This window comes from Amblyraja radiata, chromosome 4 (assembly GCF_010909765.2).
Source record: "Amblyraja radiata isolate CabotCenter1 chromosome 4, sAmbRad1.1.pri, whole genome shotgun sequence".
NCBI lineage: Eukaryota > Metazoa > Chordata > Chondrichthyes > Rajiformes > Rajidae > Amblyraja > Amblyraja radiata.
The window spans coordinates 80,143,521-80,166,389 of NC_045959.1; the positions used below are offsets into that span (position 1 = coordinate 80,143,521).

General features: G+C 43.6%; 2 protein-coding genes across 5 annotated transcripts in view; one reads left to right on the top strand and one right to left on the bottom strand.

The window, feature by feature from the left end:
* The window catches only part of armc1 (armadillo repeat containing 1), a 38,389-nt gene extending 34,954 nt beyond the window's left edge, over positions 1–3,435 (bottom strand). Inside the window, exons 1-2 of the mRNA XM_033019798.1 lie at positions 3,208–3,435; positions 2,402–2,602 (exon numbers count right to left, since the gene is read on the bottom strand). Of these exons, the coding sequence (XP_032875689.1) occupies positions 2,402–2,563 (162 nt within the window). The 5' untranslated portion in view covers positions 2,564–2,602; positions 3,208–3,435. The remainder of the gene's footprint in view (positions 1–2,401; positions 2,603–3,207) is intronic.
* A 196-nt stretch (positions 3,436–3,631) lies between these two features.
* mtfr1 (mitochondrial fission regulator 1) overlaps positions 3,632–22,869 on the top strand; it is a 46,256-nt gene continuing 27,018 nt past the window's right edge. Inside the window, exons 1-4 of one of the 4 annotated variants that reach the window (XM_033019803.1) lie at positions 3,632–3,801; positions 9,366–9,447; positions 9,915–10,052; positions 12,956–13,060. In XM_033019803.1, coding sequence (XP_032875694.1) covers positions 9,987–10,052; positions 12,956–13,060 — 171 coding nt within the window. In that variant the 5' untranslated portion in view covers positions 3,632–3,801; positions 9,366–9,447; positions 9,915–9,986. Of the gene's footprint in view, positions 3,802–8,135; positions 8,155–9,365; positions 9,448–9,914; positions 10,053–12,955; positions 13,061–22,869 lie in introns of those variants that run through there. The other 3 variants (XM_033019800.1, XM_033019799.1, XM_033019801.1) reach the window with 3 other exon arrangements.

The window sequence follows — 22,869 nt, forward strand, 5'->3', positions numbered from 1 at the left end:
AGTCTATCTTGGCCAATTCACGTCTCATACCCACAAAGTTAGCTTTCTTTAAGTTCAGAACCCTTGAAAAATCATGAAAACCAGTGAAACCTACCTGCTTTTGTTTTGCCCGAAAACCAGGATTTTGTTAAATTGTGAACTTTGAATGGTGTCAATGATTACAACAAAATTCAACAACTCTAATGTTGCATTCCAAGCCACTGAGTGTAGCAAGAACCAAAATATTGAACAATTCTAAAACAATCTTTCAATTCTCCATTGATATGTAAAGAATTACAAATTCGTGGCAGAGACAAATAATGTTTTTCATTTTGAATACCAGAGAACTAGAGGGTTAACTGTTGAACAGAACGATGAGTCATAAACTAGGGAAACCGGCCAATCATTGAGGGCGAGGAAGGTTTATGATGTCATAACTTGGGACACAATTCATTGCCATTTGAAGGAATAATGGACTTGTTAAAGCGTGGTAGTGTCCAGGCCCTACCCAAGTTTTTTGATTAATCAGTGGAGGAGAATTAAGCACATTAGAGTTGTTGATATTCTACACATGGGGTTTTGGAAGATATTTAATAGGATTGCTAGTAGTTATCAGCTGGAAATGGTGTTAGGTAAATTGTTAGAACAGAATTGGAAATAGAGGCCTTAGAAAACGTGGATGCATCGGTCAAAAATTTCCAATGTTCTGTTCTCTCGACTCTGGATCAGTTCCTGTGGACTAGAGGGTAGCCAATGTAACTCCACTTTTTAAAGAAAGGAGGGAGAGAGAAAACAGTGAATTATGTAGACCATTTAGCCTTACATTGGTAGTGGGGCAGATGCTCGAGTCGATTATTAAAGGTGTTATAGCAGCGCATGTGGAAAGCAGGGACAGGATCAGTTAAAGTCAGCATCATGCAGGACTAATCTTCTGGAAATTTTTGAGGATGTAAGTAGAATGGATTAGAGAGAGCCAGTGGATGTGGTGTATCTGGACTTTCAAAAAGCCTTTGACAAGGTCCCAGACAAAAGATTAGTGTACAAAATTAGATACATGGTTTTGGGGGCAGGGTATTGACATGGATAAAGAATGGGTTGGCAGACAGGAAGCAAAGAGTAGGAATTAACATGTCCTTTTCAGAATGGCAGGCAGTGACTAGTGGGGTGCCGCAAGGCTCAGTGCCAGGACCCCAGTTATTTACAATATATATTAACAATTTAAAGGAATTAAATGTGACATCTTCATATTTGCAGATGACACAGTTGGGCGGCAGTGTGAACTGCGATGATGATGTTATGAGACTGCAGGGTGGCTTGGGTAGGTGAGTGGGCAGATGCAGTATAATGTGGATAAATGTGAAGTTATCCCCTTTGGCGGCAAGAACAGGAAGGCAGATTATTATCTGAATGGTGTCAGATTAGGAAAATAGGAGGTACAACGAGACATGGGTATGGTTGTACATCAGTCACTGAAAGTAAGCATGCAGGTACAGCAGGCAGTCAAGAAAGCTAATGGCATGTTGGCTTTTGCGAGAGGATTTGAGTTTGGGGGCATGGAGGTCCTACAGCAGTTGTACAGGGCTCTGGTGAGACCGCACCTGGAGTATTGTGTGCAATTTTGGTCTCCTAATTTGCGGAAGGACATTCTTGCTATTGAGGGAGTGCAGCGTAGGTTCACCAGGTTAATTCCCGGGATGGCGGGACTGACATATGATGAAAGAATGGGTAGACTGGGCTTGTATTCACTGGAATTTAGGATGAGAGGGGTTCTTATAGAAACATATATAATTCTTGAAGGATTGGACAGGCTAGATGCAGGAAAATGGTTCCCGAAGTCGGGGGAGTTCAGAACCAGGGGTCACAGTTTAAGAATAAGGGGTAGGCCATTTAGGACTGAGATAAGGAAAATTTCTTCACCCAGAGAGTTGAGAATCTGTGGAATTCTCTGCCACAGAAGGCAGTGGAGGCCAATTCATCTGAAGTTTTCAAGAGATAGATTTAGCTCTTAGGGCTAAAGGAATCAAAGGATATGGGGAAAAAGCTGGAACGGGGTACTGATTTTTGATGATCAGCCATGATCATATTGAATGGCAGTGCTGGCTCAAAGGGCCAAGCGGCCTACTCCTGCACCTATTTTTCTGTTTTTATACACATGCCAAGACCCAGGACATGACTTCGAGGATTTCCTTGCTTTTGTCATTCATGCCTACTTAAAAACCTAACCATTCCAAATTCTATTTTTAAAGTACCTTGTGTGCCACTTTCTACGGTTTATTCACTCACATGTGATTTCTCCATCATTGCTCTAAGGGTCCGAAAGGGTCATGAAGCAACTGCAAATGTCAATACATTTTGGGCAGGTGGATTTACCAGTGATTGTTTTGAAAATTGAATGACATTAATGAAATGGATTGCTACTTACCAATAATGCAGAATACACAACTTGAGGATTTGAATGATCTAGGAAGAGGATCAACCCAGGTAGACATCCCTGATCCTGTACAATTGCTCGCCTGTTTAAGGGGTCAGCTGCTAAATCTTGTAGCTGGTTTACAACAGCTAGTGCATCAGGCTCCCCATTCATTGTGTCACCATCCGTTATGCCATACGTTTAAGCAATGAACTGTAAAGCGCATAGTAAAAAGTAAGAGCACATCAATGCATTCATGATTAGTTTAGTCAACTTTGTCAGATTATGTATTCACAGCACTTCAAGTTAAATTTATGCCAGTTTTAATATAGGCATCATTGGTTGAAAATGATAAACATTTTGCTTGTATACAGTTTAAGCAATGTTTATGTAATATCAACTATAATTTTGCATGACTGGATAAAATACAGAGGGATGCCTATCAAACAATATTATAGGAAACAGTCTGTTCAAGACATATATTTTCAAAACAGTTCTCGTTCATCCTCACTGAATCGGTTAACCTCAACTTCAAAAAGTTGTTTAAAATAACCAGATTAATATATATGGGATAAATACTCAGAGGGTCAAGCAGGATCTGTGGAATGAAAAAAAGCTTAAAGTCAACGATAATTGCACTAACTTTCACAAGTAATACACTGCCTGGATAATATTTGAACCTAAACAATATGTCAGACTTAACATAACAATCCAGCCTGAAGGGACACCGAAACCAGGCCTGACAACGACTCAGGCTAAAGTCCTCGGCCCTAGTGGAGCTCCCTGTTTAACCTCCAGCAGCCATAGCTTCCACGCACCTTTGAAATCAGACGCTCAAGGTATCGAACCGATTTAAAACGCTTGTTGACCGTTAATCGGTTCGCTGTCAACAACAAAGCACAACAGCTGGAACCGACAGCGAGTGAATGAAACAGCGCGAATGTAACCGCAGCGCCAATCCCTTGCACGAGTAGCCTCACAACATCCACCGGCTGCTCACTCACTCACTCGGCCCAGGTCGGCCCAGCGCCACCCTCCACTCAACCCAGTCCCGGACCCTCATTGGTCCATCGGCTCTCCCACAGTCAACCAATTAGGTCTCATCTTATTGCTCTACGTTTTATATACATTTGAAAAGAATCAAGGGAGTTCGTGCGTTTTTAAATGTCGGGTTGTTATTTTATTTGAATAATGATAATTTAAAAATTATGAAAAATACTTTGAACGTGTTCAATCTCCGAGAATGTGGCCGCGGCTTTGTACGCCGAGGCTGGTGCGCGTGCGCGGCGACGTTGGCGCGGCGCTCGAACCGGCGGCGACCGGTCACTCACTCACTCACTTATTACTCGCTCATCACTCGCACGAACAACCTTCACTCCGCAGAGCTTGATCCACGTTCCTCTTTTCCAGAAGTAAGTTCTGTTACTGACCCGAGAGAATACTTACTGAACTTCTTTAGTCCCTCTCCCCCTCCCTTGACTCTTAGTGTGAAGAAGGGTCTCGACCCGAAACGTCACCCATTCCTTCTCTCCAGAGATGCTGCCTGTCCCGCTGAGTTACTCCAGCACTTGGTGTCTGGCGTTGGTGTAATCCCACATCCCCAGTTCCTTCCAACAGACTTTGTTCAATTTGACGGACATGCGGTCTCGACGGGACCTTGTTCAGTTCAGTGTGCAGGAAGGAACTGAACTGAACAAAAGATAGGCACAAAAAGCTGGAGTAACTCAGCGGGTCAGGTGGCATTTCTGGAGAGAAGGAATAGATGACGTTTCGGGTCGAGACCGTTCTTCAGGACTAGACCCCAAACGTCACCTATTCCTTTACTCCAGGGATGTTGGCTGACTCGCTGAATTACTCCGGCTTTTTGTTCTGTCTATCTTTTGTTCAGTTTAGCGCACATTTCGGGGCTCTTGGTCTTCGACCTACCCTTGCGCACTGACCGGGGTCGTGGCGTCTCTCTGTCCTCTTGAGCCGTGACAGGCACCAGGTTGGCCTTCACTTGCAGTTAATACTTTGAACATTTTGTTCCATACGCACCAGAAACGAAAGTAGAGACCCGCTTATTGTGGCTGAACATAATCATGTTATTGTGTGTAAGAAGGGACCGCAGATGCCGGTTTACACCGGAAATCAACACACAATCTTGGAGTAACTCAGCGGGCCAGGCATCATCTCTGGGGGAAAGGAATAGGTGACGTTTCGGGTCGAGACCCTTCATCAGACCAGTCTGAGTTACTCCAGTATTTTTATGTATATCTATGATAATGTCATTCATTTTCCAGATCAGTGTACGGTTGCGGTAATCTAATCATTTATTTAGTTGCATAGTGCGTGGGTCATTACTAAAATTGTTGGAGATCACATGTCTATCCGGTTTCAAAGAGCCTGCGTATTTTTAAGTGGCTTAAAACTAAAAGGGGTTTAAGGGCCTGTCCCACTTAGGCGATTTTTCAGCGGACTGCCGGGAGTGTCAAGCTCGCGGCACTTGCTGAAAAACTGGGAAGTTGAACGGCGAGTGTCAAGCGTGGAACACACACACACATCGCAAATGAAGGGAGGGAAATCGGGGGAGCGCTGTCTGAAATTCACACGGTGCAAAGCCAAGGTGATACAGACACACACCGCGATGAACAGGAAGGTTAAGACGGCTAGCACAGTGTACGGTTAGTAGGCCCCCTCGTACAAAGGAAGCAGTAAGGTAGTCTTGCAAAGCTTGATCTGGTCGGGGAATCCCGTCGCTGCCTGGGGCCTTGCCTAATGCCAAGCTGTCAATGGCCTTGCCAAAGGCCAGGCTGACCATGCGTGATGCATCCTAGTTGTTGGCTGCTTGCTCCAAACCTCGGCTAGAGCAGCGTCACCTGTGGCTGAAGAGACCAATGCTGGAGTGACAGTCTCTGTCGCAAAGGTCACATTTGTGTGAGGTCTCTGGTTTGTTGAAGTTGCAGCGCTCCTTTCTGCCTGCCCTCTTGTCTGCCGCTGTGTTCAACAGTTTCTCTTCCCCCGTTTTGAGATGTTGGTTCAGGGTACCTCTCCACCTTGTGCGGTCAGCTGCAAGGCTCTCCCAGGACTCCACATCGATGTCGAGCGCCTTCATATCTCTCTTGCAGACGTCCTTGTAACGTAGCTGGGGGTGGCCGATGGTTCTCCTCCCAGATGTCAGCTCTCCATAGAGGATGTCTTTTGGAATACGGCCATCCTCCATGCGGTGGACATGGCCCAGCCACCGCAGTCTGCGCTGCCTGAGTAGAGTGTACATACGGGGAAGGCCGGAGCGAGACAGGATCTCGGCGTTGGACACGGTCTTGCCAGGATATGCTCAGGATACGGTAGATGCTTCTCAGGTGGAAGGTGTTGAGTCTTCTCTCCTGCCTGGCATATGTAGTCCATGTCTCACTGCCGTACAGCAGCATGCTGTTGACACAGGTGTTGTAGACTGCTATCTTTGTCTTCACTGTCAGCTTGGGGTTGGTCCACACTCGTGTTGTGAGGCGAGCGAGAGTTGTAGCTGCCTTCCCGATCCTCTTATCAATGTCTGTGTCCAAGGAGAGGTTGTCAGTGATGGTGGAGCCGAGGTACGTGAACTGATGGACGGCATCAAGTTTGCAGTCGTCGATGGTGATGACAGGCGGCACCTCTGTATCCTGCCCCAAGATGTTCGTCTACTTCAGGCTGATGGTCAGCCCGAAGTCCTTGCATGCCCGATAGAAGCGGTCCATCAGTGACTAGTTCCTGCTGGGTGTGGGACACAATTGCCACGTCGTCGACAAACAACATGTCTCTGATGAGAGCTTCACGTACTTTTGTCTTTGCTCTGAGGCGGGTGAGGTTGAAGAGCCTGCCATCTGATCTAGTACGCAGGTATATCCCCGAAGGCATGTTTCAGGAGCAGAGCGAAGAAAATCCTAAAGAGTGTGGGAGCGAGGACGCAGCCTTGTTTGACGCCACTGCGGATGTCGAAGGGCTCCGAGAAACTGCCATTCGTGTTGATGTGGAAGGATTCTATCATGCTCTACTGTTTTGGTGGGCAGCCGATCTTTGGCAGAGCCTTAAATAGGCCATCTCTGCTGACGAGGTCAAACACCTTGGTGAGGTCAATGAAAGCAACATACAGGGGCATCCGCTGTTCTCTGCACTTCTCCTGGAGCTGGCAAAGGGAGAAGACCATGTCTACTGTTGACCTTCCAGCTCGGAAACCGCACTGTGACTCTGGGTAGACACGTTCTGCCAGCTTCTACAGGCGGATCAAGATGACCCGAGCAAAGACCTTGCCGACGATGTTGAGGAGGGAGATGCCTCTGTAGTTGTTGCAGTCGCTTCTTTCGCCCTTGTTCTTGTAGAGGGTAATGATCGAGGCATCCCTCGTCATGAGGTACAGCTCCTTCTTGCCAGCACTGGCAGAGGACTTCGTACAAAGGAAGCAGTAAGGTAGTCTTGCAAAGCTTGATCTGGTCGGGGAATCCCGTCGCTGCCTGGGGCCTTGCCTAATGCCAAGCTGTCAATGGCCTTGCCAAAGGCCAGGCTGACAATGGCCTTGCTGAGCTCTTCTATTGTCGGCTCTGCGTCTAACTCATCCATGGTCGGCAGACACTCGATGGCATCAAGGGCTGAGGGGGATACAGTGTTCTCTCTCTCGAGTAGAGGTCGGAGTAGTGTTCCCCCATCTCTCCATCTGCTGGCATTTGTCTGATTACTTCCCCAGTGGAGGATTTGAGGGGGGCTGTCTTGCTCTGGACTGGTCCTAGTGCCTTCTTAATGCCATCGTACATTCCCTTGATGTTCCCTGTTATGGCGGCCGTCTGGATGTCCTCACTAAGCTGTGTCTAGTGGTCATTGGCACAACGCCTGGCAGTCTGCTGAACCGTGCTCCTGGTAGCCCTGAGGATCTGCAGGTTCTTCTCGTTATAACCTGCAGGCATCTTACTGACATCGATGCGGGGGTTCCCCTGCTTATTGGTACAGTAAAACCTCTTTGGTTGTAGCCTGATCTTGCAACACACCACGGAGTGGTCTGTGTTGCAGTCTGCAGTGTGGTAGGAACGTGTGTGGTGAACGTTCTTGATGACAGCACTTCTGACTAGGATCAGATCCAGTTAATGCCAATGCTTTGAGCGGGGTGTCTCCAGGTAACCTTGTGCTGGGGCTTTGTCTGGAAGTACGAGTTGGCGATGCACAGGTCATGGTAAGAGCACAGCTCAAGCAGTAGCTGTCCGTTATCATTCATTTTGCCCACACCAAACTACCCAAGGCAGGAAGACCATGATTCGTGGTCTGCGCCCACTGGCGTTGAAGTCGCCCAGAAGAACAAGTTCTTCCTTGCTGCTGATGATGGATGCGAGGTTCTCATAGAACTCGTCCTTTGTGTCTGATGTGGAGGACAGTGTCAGGGCATACACGCTGACAAGAGTGACTCGGCCTGCGGTGGTGTTGAGGCGGAGAGTCAGGATTCACTCTGAGCCATTACTGCCTGGTTCCACCGTGTTCAGCAGGCTGTTCCTTACTGCGAAGCCTACACCTTGCTCTCTGGGCTTGTCAGAGTCCTTCCCCTGCCAGTAAAATGTGTGCTTCTTCTCCTTCAGTCTGCCCGAGTCTGCCAGCCTTGTTTCCTGAAGGGTGGCTATGTCTATGTTGAGTCTCTCTCGTTGTTTATGACAGCTGTTTTCCTGGAATCGCTGATGTCCTGTCGGTTTTCAGAGAGGCCGGACATTGTCCGGACATTCCAAGTTCCCAGTTTTAGAGCTGGGCTCTTTTGATGTGTTATTTTGTTGGTTGGTGCGAAGGTTGCGATCTGCTGGAGGGGATGGGGAGGGGAGGGGGGGGGGGGGGAAAGAGAGGAAGGAGAGGGAGTGGAGACACTTTTAAGAAGCCAGACAACTTTTAATAAGCCAGAAGTTTGTCGGGCATTTAACATTACCGGTCGGTTTTCCTTGGTTTTGAAAACTCTTGCTTACGCGCCACAAATGCCCAGTCAGCAAGGGAGATTAACTAAAATTACCCACGGCTACCTCGACTACCTACAACTACATGGCGACCCCACTACCGCTGCACCTACGACTACAAAAGTATCGATTTTTTCCATGGTGACCAATTTTTGGTCATTTTATTTTGTGGAAAATGTTGAAAAATTTGCTGCGACCATACTGAGGCCACGACTAGTTCCCAGAATGCGGGAACTCCTCGCGACCAGAAGGAGACTCGCCAGAGACCACCAGCGAATATATATCGACCATGTGGCGATCATGAGGCAAGCACAGAGTCTCCTGCACTCGCCTAAGTGGGATAGGCCCTTAGTTAAAATTAGATTCCCTAATAATTTAAATCTGCTATTGTGTGCTGTTAATGACAGCACATTCACTTCCACGTATTTGTCCTTCACTCGATGAGTTAAAGATTGTCCTTTTATAGTTAACGGGAAATATACGGAGTGTTAAGCGGTCGATGTTCATTTGAAAATGAGATATTTTAAAATTAACTGACACATCCAATGCCGGATCTCAAATCTGTTTTGCGACCATCTTTAATGAAAGTCACTAATGTAAACATATCTCCCCAAGGAAGGAGCGATAAATCTGTGCACGAATTCCCCTCTTCTCACCCCCGCCCCTCCCCAATCCTTCTGCATGATTAGAATCTGGGAGAATTTATAATTTGTAAAACTTTAAGAACAGTTTACAGATCCTTTTGACAGTTTTATGTATTCAATAATTCAAATTGCTAATGTTATTTTGGTGTATTGATTACTTTGGAATAAATAGTTATATTTTATATAAAGCGAAAATACGGCTCAAATATGCTACATGTTCTTCTGAAGTGGTAATGTCCAGAGAACACAGGTGTCATACTAATTTATGATTACTAACACGTGACTCCCATACATTTTTTGTTTAGACTGCACACTTCAAGGTATGCGCCTTGGTTTGTGATTTTTGTCATAGTTCTTTGCCTTCAGAAACAATCGACGCGTGTTCGTTTTTTACAGCACTGTACCTGATACCGTGGCAAGTAAGCCAGAACAGGAATAACTGAACACTACAGAATATTAAAAAGTTTAAATGTATACGGTAAGATTAAACATTGAGAAACTATAAAAACATTTAATTGAAAATAATTAACACAAAGATTTTCGGGCTTCTGTGGACCAGTATGGGACAGAATTTGTGAATATTGATCATTTCTATATGCTGTCTTTGTACTCAAGTAAACTATAATTGTATGTTATTTTAATGGACTAATGTCAGTTCTAAATTTCACAAACTTATTTCATTTCACCTAAATTTCACCTACATATTTTTAGCTTGTATTGTTTAGTACTCATGGTAGAGCTATATAACGACAACACCTTCCGATCCATTTCGTTTTAATGGTCAACCTCTCTTTCAACTGCACTCTGATTAGCAATAGGAAGGCTATATGTATATTGTAATGCCCTTATGTTACAAATTGAACCATTTTCTTTTGTTTTTAAAAATAATGTCTTGTTTAATTTTAGAAAATATTGCTTACCTATATATTGCTTTGTACCTGTCAGTTGAGCTATGGGACTCCTTAAAGCTTCCAAACACCTACTTAATGTGGATTGAAAACTTGTGATGTTGCCCTGATGTTTTTATTCCTGCTTGAGATGATTAAGATGTTCCTGGAATATGCCGGAGTCAACATGAGCTCAGTAAGTTTTATGTGCTTTATTTCTCAAGTTTTGTGTTTTGAACTAAGAAAGTGTATCTGTAGCTTTATACCTACACATGGGAATCAAACTTTGGGCAGTTTGTGTTGCATGCAAACTCCCAGTAGAATGTGTAGAAACAACCAATCAACAAAGATGCTGGTTAATACATAAAAGGAAACCATGTTGGAGTAACTCAGCTGGTCATCAGGCAGCATCCCTGGAGAATGTGGATAGGTGCCATCTTGGATTGAGACCCTTCTTCGGATTGATTGTAGGGAGGGGGGAGTGAAGAAAGTTGGAAAAGGGGAGACAGGACAGAGCGTGGCAGGTCATAGCCTTTTTTTTCTAATCATTTGCCTATCAACACCCCCCCCCCCATTTTGGCCCATCAAGTCTACGCCATTCAATCATAGCTGATCTATCTTTCCCTCCTAACCCCATTCTCCTGCCTTCTCCCCGTAACCTCTGACACCTGTACTAATCTGCCTTAAAAATATCCACTGACTTGGCTGGTCAACCTTCTGTGGCAAAGAATTCCACAGATTCATCACCCTCTGACTAAAGAAATTTCTCCTCATCTTATTCCTAAAAAAACGTCCTTTAATTCTGAGGCTATGACCTCTAGTTCTAGACTCTCCCACTAATGGAAACATCCTCTCCACATCCACTCTTTCCAAGCCTTTCTCTATTCTGTATGTTTCAATGAGGTCCCCCTTCATTCTTCTAAACCCCAGCGAGTACAGGCCCAGTGCTGACAAATGCTCATCATTCCTGGGATCATTTTTGTAAACCTCCTCTGGACCTTTTCCGGAGCCAGCACATCCTTCCTCAGATATGGTGCCCAACATTGCTCACAATATTCCAAATGCGGCCTTCCCGACGCTATATAGAATCTCAACATTACATCCCCGTTTTTGTATACAAGCCCTCTTGGGGAAAAAATGCTAGGATTGAGTTTGCTTTCTTTACTACCGATACGACTTGCAGATTAACTTTTTGGGAATCCTACACCAGCACTCTCAAGTCCCTTTGCATCCCCGATTTCTGGATTCTCACCCCATTTAGATTAGGAACAGTCAACATGGATTTGTGCCTGGAAGGTCATGTTTGATTAATCTTCTTGAATTTTTTGAAGAGGTTACTAGGGAAATTGATGAGGGTAAAGCAGTGGATGTTGTCTATATGGACTTTAGTAAGGCCTTTGACAAGGTTCCTCATGGAAGGTTGGTTAAGAAGGTTCAATTGTTGGGTATAAATGCAGGAGTAGCAAGATGGATTCAACAGTGGCTGAATGGGAGACGCCAGAGAGTAATGGTGAATGGCTGTTTGTCAGGTTGGAGGCAGGTGACTAGTGGGGTGCCTCAGGGATCTGTGTTGGGTCCACTGTTGTTTGTCATGTACATCAATGATCTGGATGAAGGTGTGGTAAATTGGATTAGTAAGTATGCAGATGATACTAAGATAGGTAGTGTTATGGATAATGAAGTAGATTTTCAAAGTCTACAGACAAATTTAGGCCATTTGGAAGAGTGGGCTGAAAGATGGCAGATGGAGTTTAATGCTGATAGGTGTGAGGTGCTACATCTTGGCAGGACAAATCAAAATAGGACGTACATGATAAATGGTAGCGAATTGAGGAATGCAGTTGAACAGAGGGATGTAGGAATAACTGTGCATAGTTCCCTGAAGGTGGAATCTCATGTAGATAGGGTGGTAAAGAAAGCTTTTGGTGTGCTGGCCTTTATAAATTAGAGCATTGAGTATAGAAGTTGGGATGTAATGTTAAAATTGTACAAGGCATTGGTGAGACCAATTCTGGAGTATGGTGTACAATTTTGGTCGCCCAATTATAGGAAGGATGTCAACAAAATAGAGAGAGTACAGAGGAGATTTACTAGAATGTTGCCTGGGTTTCAGCAACTAAGTTACAGAGAAAGGTTGAACAAGTTAGGTCTTTATTCTTTGGAGCGCAGAAGGTTAAGGGGGGGACTTGATAGAGGTCTTTAAAATGATGAGAGGGCTGGACAGAGTTGACGTGGACAAGCTTTTCCCATTGAGAGTAGGGAAGATTTAAACAAGAGGACATGACTTCAGAATTAAGGGACAGAAGTTTAGGGGTAACATGAGGAGGAACTTCTTTACTCAGAGAATGGTAGCTGTGTGGAATGAGCTTCCAGTGGAAGTGGTGGAGGCAGGTTCGATTTTATCATTTAAAAATAAATTGGATAGGTATATGGATGGGAAAGGAATGGAGGGTTATGGTCTGAGTGCAGGTAGATGGGACTAGGGGAAAATAATTGTTCGGCACGGACTTGTAGGGCCGAGATAGCCTGTTTCCGCGCTGTAATTGTTATATGGTTATATTCCATCTGCCACTTTTCTGCCCGCTCTCCCAACCTGTCCTTCTGCAGAGTTCCTGCTTTCTCTACACTACCTGCCCCTCCACCTATTTTCGTATCATCCACAAACTTGGCCACAAAGCCTTCAATCCCCTCAGGCTATCAAACTGTACAACTCCTCCCCCTTCTGTTGTGGGGTAGACAGACTCTTTCCCCCCCACCCCAATCTTTGCACATGCCCAATTCTGGACTTTCCACTCGTCACTTTAATTTCATGTTTCATGCATCTTGTTGTGTTTTATGACTGTTGGCAGACCAATTTCCCTCCTGGGATAAATAAAGTTCTATTGTATCGACTCAATGTCACCTTGACCATGTTCTCTGGGGTTACTGCCTGGCCTGCTGTTACTCCAGCACTTTGTGTCCTTTTGTCTCCGAGTGCATTTTTACTACTCTTGCATCTTGTTGCAATTTTATGGCTTAAAAACAAGCTGTCTAGAGATTTCCTGCATAATTTATCAGGAATGCATGCCTCAGAATTGTAAAACGTTTTTATTCTTCCAGTTGCAGCTGTTCTGGTCAGATAAACCATATGGTTCATCTCGTAGTATTATTCGGAGAATAGGCACCAGCTTACCTCTAAAACCATGTCCGAGAGTTAATTTTCAGGTAAGACAAACAAATAACAATCTTTTATCAATAGATGTATTTTTATCAAAAAATATAGGTGTACAAAGAATACTGATCAATAATGTACAAAAAAAGTGAGAAGTATTAATGTGTCGTCTTCTGAGAACATTGAAGTTTAGTAACTGGCGACATTAGTTTGCACCAGTGATTTTCCACGTGAAAAGTTAGTTCTTAAAGAGAAAATTAGAGGAGAAAATTTAGTTTGAATATTTATTGGTAGTATCAACTGAAAAAGGACTACCCATTGTCAGAGATTGATGATGTTTAAAAACATCGCTTAATAGATAAGGAATTCAAATGTTCATATTGTGTCGTTTTTGAAATGGTGTACCTTGATTTTTGTAATCTTCACTGCTGAGATATTTCAAATGCAGCTTTAACTGCAGAAAAACAATAGTGGAAGGTAATATTTGTGCTATTAAACATAACTTTATGCCTTCAATCCTTAAGGTTACACATAAATAAATTCACCAGAATTTTGCACGTTGTAGCAATTGACAGTGCTCGCATTAGAGAAAGCTCTCCACAAATAATCCAATGAGGTTAATTGTTTTCAATGGTAATTTTCACTCTGACTTTGGCTACGGTGTCCAATAACAGTAATGTTATTAGCAGACTGCAACTAATCAAGCTGAGGAATTCCCATAGACAGCAAACCAGCAATTAATCGCCCTAATTTTAACAAATTCCAAACACTTTAAAAGAGAAAATTAAAGATGGGCATGTATCCCATCTTCCCAACAAGGAATTTGTTGCTACACCTGTTTAGGTCCTTGGATGGTGGGAAGAGAAGAGGTGAAAGGACAAATATTCCATTGTTTGTGGTTGCAAGGGAAATACAGTAAGAAGAGGTGAGTGGGGGGCATTGGTGGGAATGGGTGAGTGGGCCAGCGAAACGTAAAAAAATATTTCCCTGTGAAATTCTGAAGGAGGAAGAGGGGGAAGGGAAGAAGGGGCTGGGGGGGGGGGGGGGGGGGGGGAAGGGAAGGGAAAATGGCAGGGGATGTGTGGAGAAGGAGGGATGGGGGCGGGAGAGGGGAATAGAGGGGAGAGGGAAAGTTAAAGACGGTGATTTGGATCTGGAAGCGGACCAATACTAAATAAAACTGAACGGTTCAGACATCTTTTCATTTGCACAATTGATTTTATTGTATTAATTTTAATATATTAATGTTTAAAATCCATGCATTGAAGGAAGAATATTTTACAGTCCCTAACCCCAACCCTAACCCTAACCGGGCGTCACCCGCAGGACAGCGTACATCAGCGTGTGACAAGGCGCACAACATGATGAGACACCAAAATGTCGCCCCTGGATTTTGAACATTCCAAAATCCTGTGGCGACAGGGAGACACCGCGCGTCAACCGCTCGCCGCTACATGCGTCACGACCCGACCACGACGCGACAACCTCTTTTCAGGCTATCGCCGAAAATGTCGCCTAAGTGGGACAGGCCCTTAAATCCTCACCCCACGAGAGGGGGAGAGAAACTGCAAAGCCACCTGCCTGCGTTTGGTCCATATCCCTCCAAACCTGTCCTATCCATGTACCTGTCTCTGTCCGTGTCTTTCTATCTGTCTCTGTCTGTCTATCTCTGTCTCTGCTCTTTCTGTCTCTGTGTCTCTGCCTCTCGCTTACCAGTCCTCCCCCACTTTTTCATCAGAAACCCACCCCGAAATTTGGGCATTGAAGCTCCCCCTAATGCTCCAGAGTAGTGCCATGTAACAGCCATGTTGCTGAAAGGGTTGTTGTGATACAGCATGGTGTTCCTGAAGTCCCACACCAGAAGAGCTACCCAACATCTGCCCTCTCCTTGACCTCACCCTTACCATACCGGCAAGTTCAGCTGAGGCTGAGCGAGGCTTCAGCCGGCTGAAGACCACCATCCGAAGTTTCCTCCAGGACAACCAGGTGACGGACCAGCTCATCATGCTGCAGGCCAGTAACATCAAGGACTTTGATCCCTGGCCAGCCATCAGCTTGTGGCATGCAGGAGGGATGAGGGCAAGGAGGGCTGACACGGGAGAAGACTCAGCTGCAGCATTTGCCTGGGGACCTCACCCTGACAGTGACAAGGCTGATGAGGACGATGCTCTGCTCGAGAGCGACTCAGATAACAATTAAAGTGACTTTTAGATGTATTTGAACAGCTCTGTCTTTACTTTGCTTTTCAGGAGATGGATTAAATATCAAGCAGAAAAGTTACACAAGTTCTCACAAATATAATGTTTCTGTTCATTTAAAGTTGATATTCCATCTCCCCCCAAAAAAAAAACCACTTCAGCCATTTTTATTGCCTTTCTGGGCAATCTCACTTGCCAAGTTCCATGTCACCTATAGTCACCTACTTCCATGATTCATCTTCTTAGTGGTCACAGAGTAAAAGAGGTACTACGTACATTCAAAAGTATGGTATTAGTCTGGTCAGGTAATAATAATTATACAGTAACAAGTATGTTACAAGAAAAATAAAATCAAAGTACACTTCCATTCTCTATTTCTTTTAAATTACAAAATCCTAGAGCAGAAGGGATATATTATGTATCTATTTTTCCCCTCTTGATGTTGTTACTGTGTCTACCTTCAAAGGTGTCAAACAGATCGATTCAATTCTTTATCAACTGACCTTGCTGTGACTGGGCACAACAGAGATTGATGATTGAAGATTCAAGAGGAAAAGACCCTGCTATGGCCATGTCATGATAATTGTTGGTTCTTCACAGAAAATATGCTTGCATCAATCTGTAGTGTGCATGGTTAAGCATATATGTTACCATGGTCCAGGATTTATTGACACAGGTTGATCATACGCTGAATAATCCAACCACATTTTTGTTTGGAAGTGGAAAGAAATAATAGAAATTGCATTCATTGCAACGTGTAAAATGAGTTGAGATACTGTATTATAATTTTGCTGCATGTCATTGTGGTATATATCATGTCTTGATTGGTGAATATGTTTAGTTTGTGACTTTATTTGAAGCAGAAATAATACGTGAATGCTTCATTGAGCATAATTCAGACTGGTAACTACGCACTTCGTCCGAGCATATTATCGCACGCGTCATGCAAGCCGTCTTAAATGACCACTTAAACTGTCATTTGGCAACCTAAAAAGCTGCCAGGGTTGTCCGGCTGGTAACGGAGAAAAAAAGTTGTGAGAGCCCTGATATCCTTGTTCTATCCCAAAGGGGAGAGAACTAATTGCCACAGAGGGCTGTGGAGGCCATCAGTGAATCTTTCTAACACAGAGATAGACAAGTTCTTGATTAGAATGGGTGTGGATGGTTATGGGGAGGAGGCAGGAAAATTGGATTAGGTGGCAGAGATCAGCCATGATTGAATGGCGAAGTAGACTCTATGGGCCGAATGGCCTAATTCTAGTCCGATAACGTGAACAATTGCATATAATTAGTTAAGCTGCATGGATGAGCGACTGAATTAATGTGTAAATTTATCCAGATCATTTAAAATGCTGAATGCTCGATTTTTAATACTGACAGTGGAAGTCAGGGGGCATCTGCACAGATGGAAAATCTGAAAAGGAGTAGAATGAGGCACATCTTTGATTTCAAACTTGATTTTGGATTGGCAACAGCAGAGGTCCAGGCACAAATCCTACTTGGAGAATAAAATGGCGTTTTAAAAAAAAATCCAACCTCTACAAAGCGCAGGACTTTTGGGCTTAAATTTGAAAACTAGTTCCAATAGTTGACACTTATACTGGCTGAAGAGGATTAATAAAATACATTTTAAAAGTACAATTTAAAAATGTGCTGCTTGGCTTTACAAAGCTGAGTTTTTTCTTATTTCTTTCACATAATACAAAATGAAAGAGCAAATGTTTCAGGTCAATGACTTTGGGAAGGCTAGCTTCTATTAATAATTTCTAACTGTCCTTGAAGTTGGTGTAAAGCAAAGTTATTTGTCCAAGTTTAGTTGATACTAGACTAAGTGGGACCCGTTGGGTCCCATGTTCACACGGGAGGGCTGGTCCCCCATTGCAATATTCCACCTCTCCACCAATTGCAATATTGGTGGCCAGTGGGAGGGGGGGGGGGGGGGCGCTTTCTGGAGCGCTAGTATGGGTGTTGTGGGCTGAAGGGACTAGTTTCCAGAGGTCTAGTATGGACATTGTGGGCCGAATGGATTCCTGGGCTGGCAGCTCAGTCACTCATGCCTGGCATGCTGGCAGCTCACTCACTCACGGCTGGTGGGCTGGCAGTTGACACGGCTATTCCTTGAAATTCCATTTCAAACAGGTGCAAGGCCACCAAATTCAAATGCAGTTTCCTACCACTTCAAGCAGGGTGCAAGGCCACCAAAATCAAGTGCAGTTTCCTACCACTTCAAGCAGGGTGCAAGGCCACCAAAATCAAGTGCAGTTTCCTACCACTTCAAGCAGGGTGCAAGGCCACCAAATTCAAGAGCAGTTTCCTACCACTTCAAGCAGGGTGCAAGGCCACCAAATTCAAGTGCAGTTTCATACCACTTCAAGCAGGTTGCAAGGCCACCAAATTCAAGTGCAGTTTAATGCCATTTCAAGCAGGCTGCAACGCCACCAAATTCAAGTGCAGTTTCATACATTTCAAGCAGGGGGCCACCAAATTCAAGTGCAGTTTCCTACCACTTCAAGCAGGGTGCAAGGCCACCAAATTCAAGTGCAGTTTCATACCATTTCAAGCAGGATGCAAGGCCACCAAATTCAATTGCAGTTTCTTACCATTTCAAGCAGGGTGCAAGGCCACCAAATTCAAGTGCAGTTTCATACCATTTCAAGCAGGGAGCAAGGCCACCAAATTCAAGTGCAGTTTCATACCACTTCAAGCAGGGTGCAAGGTCACCACAAAACCACATAAAACACCACACTCACAGGTCAGTAGACATTCAGTGTGTTCAGTTGGTTCATAGCTCAGACAGAGAGTCGTGACCTCTCTCCCCCATCTTGCAGAGACTGAGCCACGTCCACACTTCCGGGTTTTACAGTCCCTCCCCCTGCCACCCGAATGGGCGTGGCCTTCATGGTGTGATTGACAGGAGAGAGAATCTCAACATTTTTAAAACATTAATGTCTTATTTTTCATCGATGGGAAAAATCCTCTTGTCCCGTGCAGCGGAGTGGGACTCTGAGTAAGATGGCCAAAAATCACAGCCGTAAGTGGTAGTGTTTTTTCTAAAATCAATATGCAGTGCAAACAGGAAGTGGTCAAGATTTGAGTTTTAATTATATAGATGTGACTTGATGATGCTGCTTCTGATCTTGTGCAGGCAACGTTATTTGTGAATCAATTGGGGGAATCGGGCGAGGGACTTTGCTGCAGAGGTTACATAGTTTAACGTCAAAAGTGGTGGTAAAAAATTAAGAAACCTAGTTATTAAGCACTCTGGACAGAAAATGTAGCACAGCAGTGGCAAGGTAAATATGATTGAAAAATATTCTGAATAGTTATGAAGGACAATAAGTATATGTTTTACATTTACTGTTTGGTGACAGATCCAATTAGGTCAATAAGGCACTTGTAGGAAAGAAATATATAAAGCAAATGTTTGGAGACATTACAATTTATCAGAGTCAAAGGTGGAAGGCTATGAGCATACCAAAATAATTGAATGTGAAAGTGATGTGGTGTGAGTTCTGCAACAGCTGAGGCACAGCTGTATTATGGAGGTTGTCAGTCATTATGATGGAGAAGGGATGAGATTTCGAACTCTGTTTAAGGTCAAATCGGATGCCAAAGTTACAAATACTTTGTGAAATGATTTTGGTTAACTTTGTGATAAACTACCAGACATCATTCAAGACTGGACAAAGAGCTAAGGAAGCCAGAGGAGATGAAGAGTTAAAGTTGATGTTAAATCAACCCAGATACATTTCTGTGAATGGCTTTGATGAGAAGAAAATGTGGTTAAGTATGGATCTTTGAGAATAATAGGGAAAAATGGAACTGCAGATGGTTTACAAAATGAGACGGTGCTGGAGTAACCCAGTGGGTCAGACAACATCACTGGAGAACACGAATAGGTGACATTTTGGGTTGGGACCCTTCTTCAGACTGATTGTGGCGCGTGAGGTGGAAGAGAGGAGGAGCAGGACAAAGCCAGTTATGTCAGAGACTGACGCAGATGAGGGTGTCTTTTTTTGTTTGGCAGATGTTTGGACAAAGGCCTGAGATGAAAGAAATAGGTACGAGTCCAGGTGGAGCACAGGAGAGCTGGGGGGGGGGGGGGGTTATGTTGTTACCTGACATTGAAGAATTTAATGTTCTACTGTTGGACTTTAAGCCACCCAAGCAGAATGAGGCATTGTTTCTCTAGTTTGCATATGGCCTCACTCTGACAATGGAAGAGTCCAGGACAGAAATGTCATTATAGGAATGGGAAGAGGATTTAAAATGGTTAGTAACCGGGAGATCTGACAGGCCTTGGTGGACTGAACTTGGTCTTCCTCCAATGCACTGGAGGCTGCAGCAGAAACACCAGATGAAGTAGATGCATGTGAACCTCTCACCTGGAAGGACTGCTGGAGTACCTGGATAGAGGTGAGTAGGGAATAGGGACAGGTGTTACATCTGGGGATGAGGAGGTGAGAACAGAATTATGGGATACAGAGGAGACGCGAGTGAGAGGTCCATCTATGACAGCAGGGAAAACCACGTTTACTGAAGGATGAGGACATACTGGATGTCTTAGAAAGGAATGCATCATCTTGGGAGCAGATGCAGTGGGGGCTGAGAAATTGAGAGTAGGGGTTAGTATCTAGCAATGTTACAAAATTTTGAGATTTTAAAAATCAAGTCTGTAATTTATCCCATCAGATAAAGCATAAAAATAAGTTTAATTTGACACCTAATTCACTTTCATATCTCAAGTATTTAAAAAGTTATGGCCATTTTCATACTGGGAAATGAGCATCTTGTTCCCTATTGATTTTCTATGGACATAACAAAAAAGCTGTGATCGTGAACAGTCAAAAGCCCATAACTTTCTTAAAAATTAAGAGAACTGAATGAATTTTTCAGTTATCATAGATTGAAGCATTCTGAAACAAATATAAAATAATCTTACTTGGATGACCTGAAATTAAAGCATATAATTAGTTAGTTACCTAATTGTAGCTAATTTCAGACTTCAATTACTAGATCTAAACATCTATCCATTTTTTAATAAATGATTAACATTTTTAAATAGCCTAAATGTCCAAATAATATTCACAAATAATTCACAATAAAACATGATTTTTAAATCTCATTTACATTAATTTATAGGCCAAATGGAAGGAATTTAGTGTTCAATTGCTGTAAATAAATGCCCATTTAAATCAGCTTTCCAGAGGGATCCTGTGGAACGCGCTGGTTTAGAACGTTCACATTGCGGTAGATTTGTGCCTCAAATGCCGAGAAAAATACTGCGGGATATAATGGGCCCAAATTGAGCTACTCGCAATATTAAACTTAGTATAAAGGGATCTTTAGAAGCCCTTTTTAATGTAAAAATATACAACCTAACTTCAGTTGTTTGCTTTATGAGACTCTGCGGTTGCTGGCTGTCGCGGGTTTAGAGATTGATTTTTAAACTACTAAAACTATTATTCAAGGCCTTTAAACCTAATAATAGCTTTTGCGACGGGGTCTTCCAGCGATTTTTCGTTAATAATTAACTAGGCTGAACATTTTCGATTGGAACAGCTTAGAGAAAATCGCGTTTTAAACCCGCCCCCTCTAAACGGCGCCAAAATCGCGCACACCCACAACGGCAGATTTTCAACGACGCTTCAGGTACGCTTTGCAACATACCTATAGTATCTTTGCAAGAGACAGGGCAGTAGATGGTGTAGCCTTGGAATATATCTCGGCCATTCCATTTACTCTCGTATATTACTCAATGGAATTATATTTTGATTTTATATCTGGCGTAGCCCACTTGCTTTAATTCTATTTTGGTTATTTGCAAAATTCTATATCTAGTATGGAAGCTATGATGGTATTTCCACTGTGATGATCAATGATTTACGCTGTGAAATTGTTAGTGCTTCAATTTCCCAATTGGGTTGTCTATCCTGTGCACATTACTTGGAGATCTTGGATCTGGAATAATTGCAATGCAAAATTAACTGTGTTTATATGATAGCATATGATAGGAGTTTTAATTGATAAAACAAGCTATACAAACATATCAGTGATTTTGTTTATTATAGTCTATAGATTCCCTATGAGTTGATTTGTATTAGGTCTGCATGATGAGATAACAGAAGCAAATAAGGCCCAATTGCAGCTATCATGAAAAAGCATGTATCACTGCAGGTCTTTAGTGGCGATGAATGGGGACTAAGAGTAGGTTTACTAACTGATTAGATCACATGTGCCATTATTTTTTGGAACTCTGTGCCAGTGGAATTGTGTATCTTCTGATCTTGGTAAATTGTGGAAAATTGTGCCAAACAACATTTGAGAGCTGCAGTTTTATTAATACATTTAATTGATCATAAGGTTTCTTGTACTTAAAGTATGTAAAGTTCTGCTCAATTAATATTCTCCATGGAACAGGTGAGGAAGTTTAAAAGATTTAAAAGTTACAAAAATTGATTCAGCTGAAATTAGGCTGTTACCTTTCTCCTATTAATTGCAAAGTCAGTTCTTTTCCCCCGTAACACAAGCGAGTTAACAAGCACAACTTCATTAATGCCTCCTCTATAATATAAACATTAAGAGGATATTCAGACCCTTGGCTTCTTTGCCCCTTCCTACCATCAAGACTGGAGCGGCGTCTCCTGTCGGGACCGGCCAGAACCCCAGTTTCGGCGGCGGCACAGCACTGAAGCACCACCACGGAGCGGGCGATGCCTTACCGGGTCGCCGTGCGGTAAGCTCCGGAGTGCTGTGACCGCCGACTCCAACATCGAGGAGCTGCGGTCTGCGGAGCGTCCAGCCACGGGCGGCGCTGGATTTAAAACACCGCGGAGCCTGGGATCTCTCGCCGAGATCGCCAGAGTTGGAGCTCCGACCGGCGGACATCGGGAGCCGTGGTCTCCGGGGAGGGAGCGGCCGTTCCAGGTATTCCAAGCCGCTGCGGAGTGTTTCCCCCGACGCCGGAGCTCCATCATCCGGCAAGAGGACCTGAAAACATCGGGCTGCCTTTGCGGCGACTGGCTGCGGAAGCCACAAATAGGCCCCGACCTCGGGTGATCACAGAGGAAGAGTACTGAACTTTCTAGTCCCTTTCCCCACAGTGGAAAGTTTTGATTCTGCCGTGGGGGGACGTTCATGTTAAATTCTATAATGTGTTGTGTCGTTTTTATGTTTTTTTAAATTTTTCTATGGATGTACGGAAACCTAATTATTTCATCTATGTAAAGCACTTTGGTTTCAACGCGAGTTGATTTAAACGTGCTATATAAATAAAATGTACTTACTTACTTACCCTTGCTCTATAAGATTATAATGTGAGTCATTAAGTTAAAACAAGATGCTTGATTTGCAGAAAAATAGTCTTATCATAACCATATATGGCTAACCCTTCCTCTCTCGGAAGAACCTGTCAATCTTAAGAAGCTGTCAATCTTAAGAAGCAAGAGGCTGTACTATGCTCTATAGATAAAGTATTGCTGAATCGCTGATTATTAGGATATAAATATATCTATTTAAACACTGCCCCTTTGTGTGGGATCAGAGTTGCTCTGTATAGTCATTATCTACATACTGTAAGAGTCACTACCACTCCCGCCTGGCGAAATATAGATTTTACCACTTGATTACTGATTTTATTTGCGTTTTTGTCTGTTTAAGAGAAA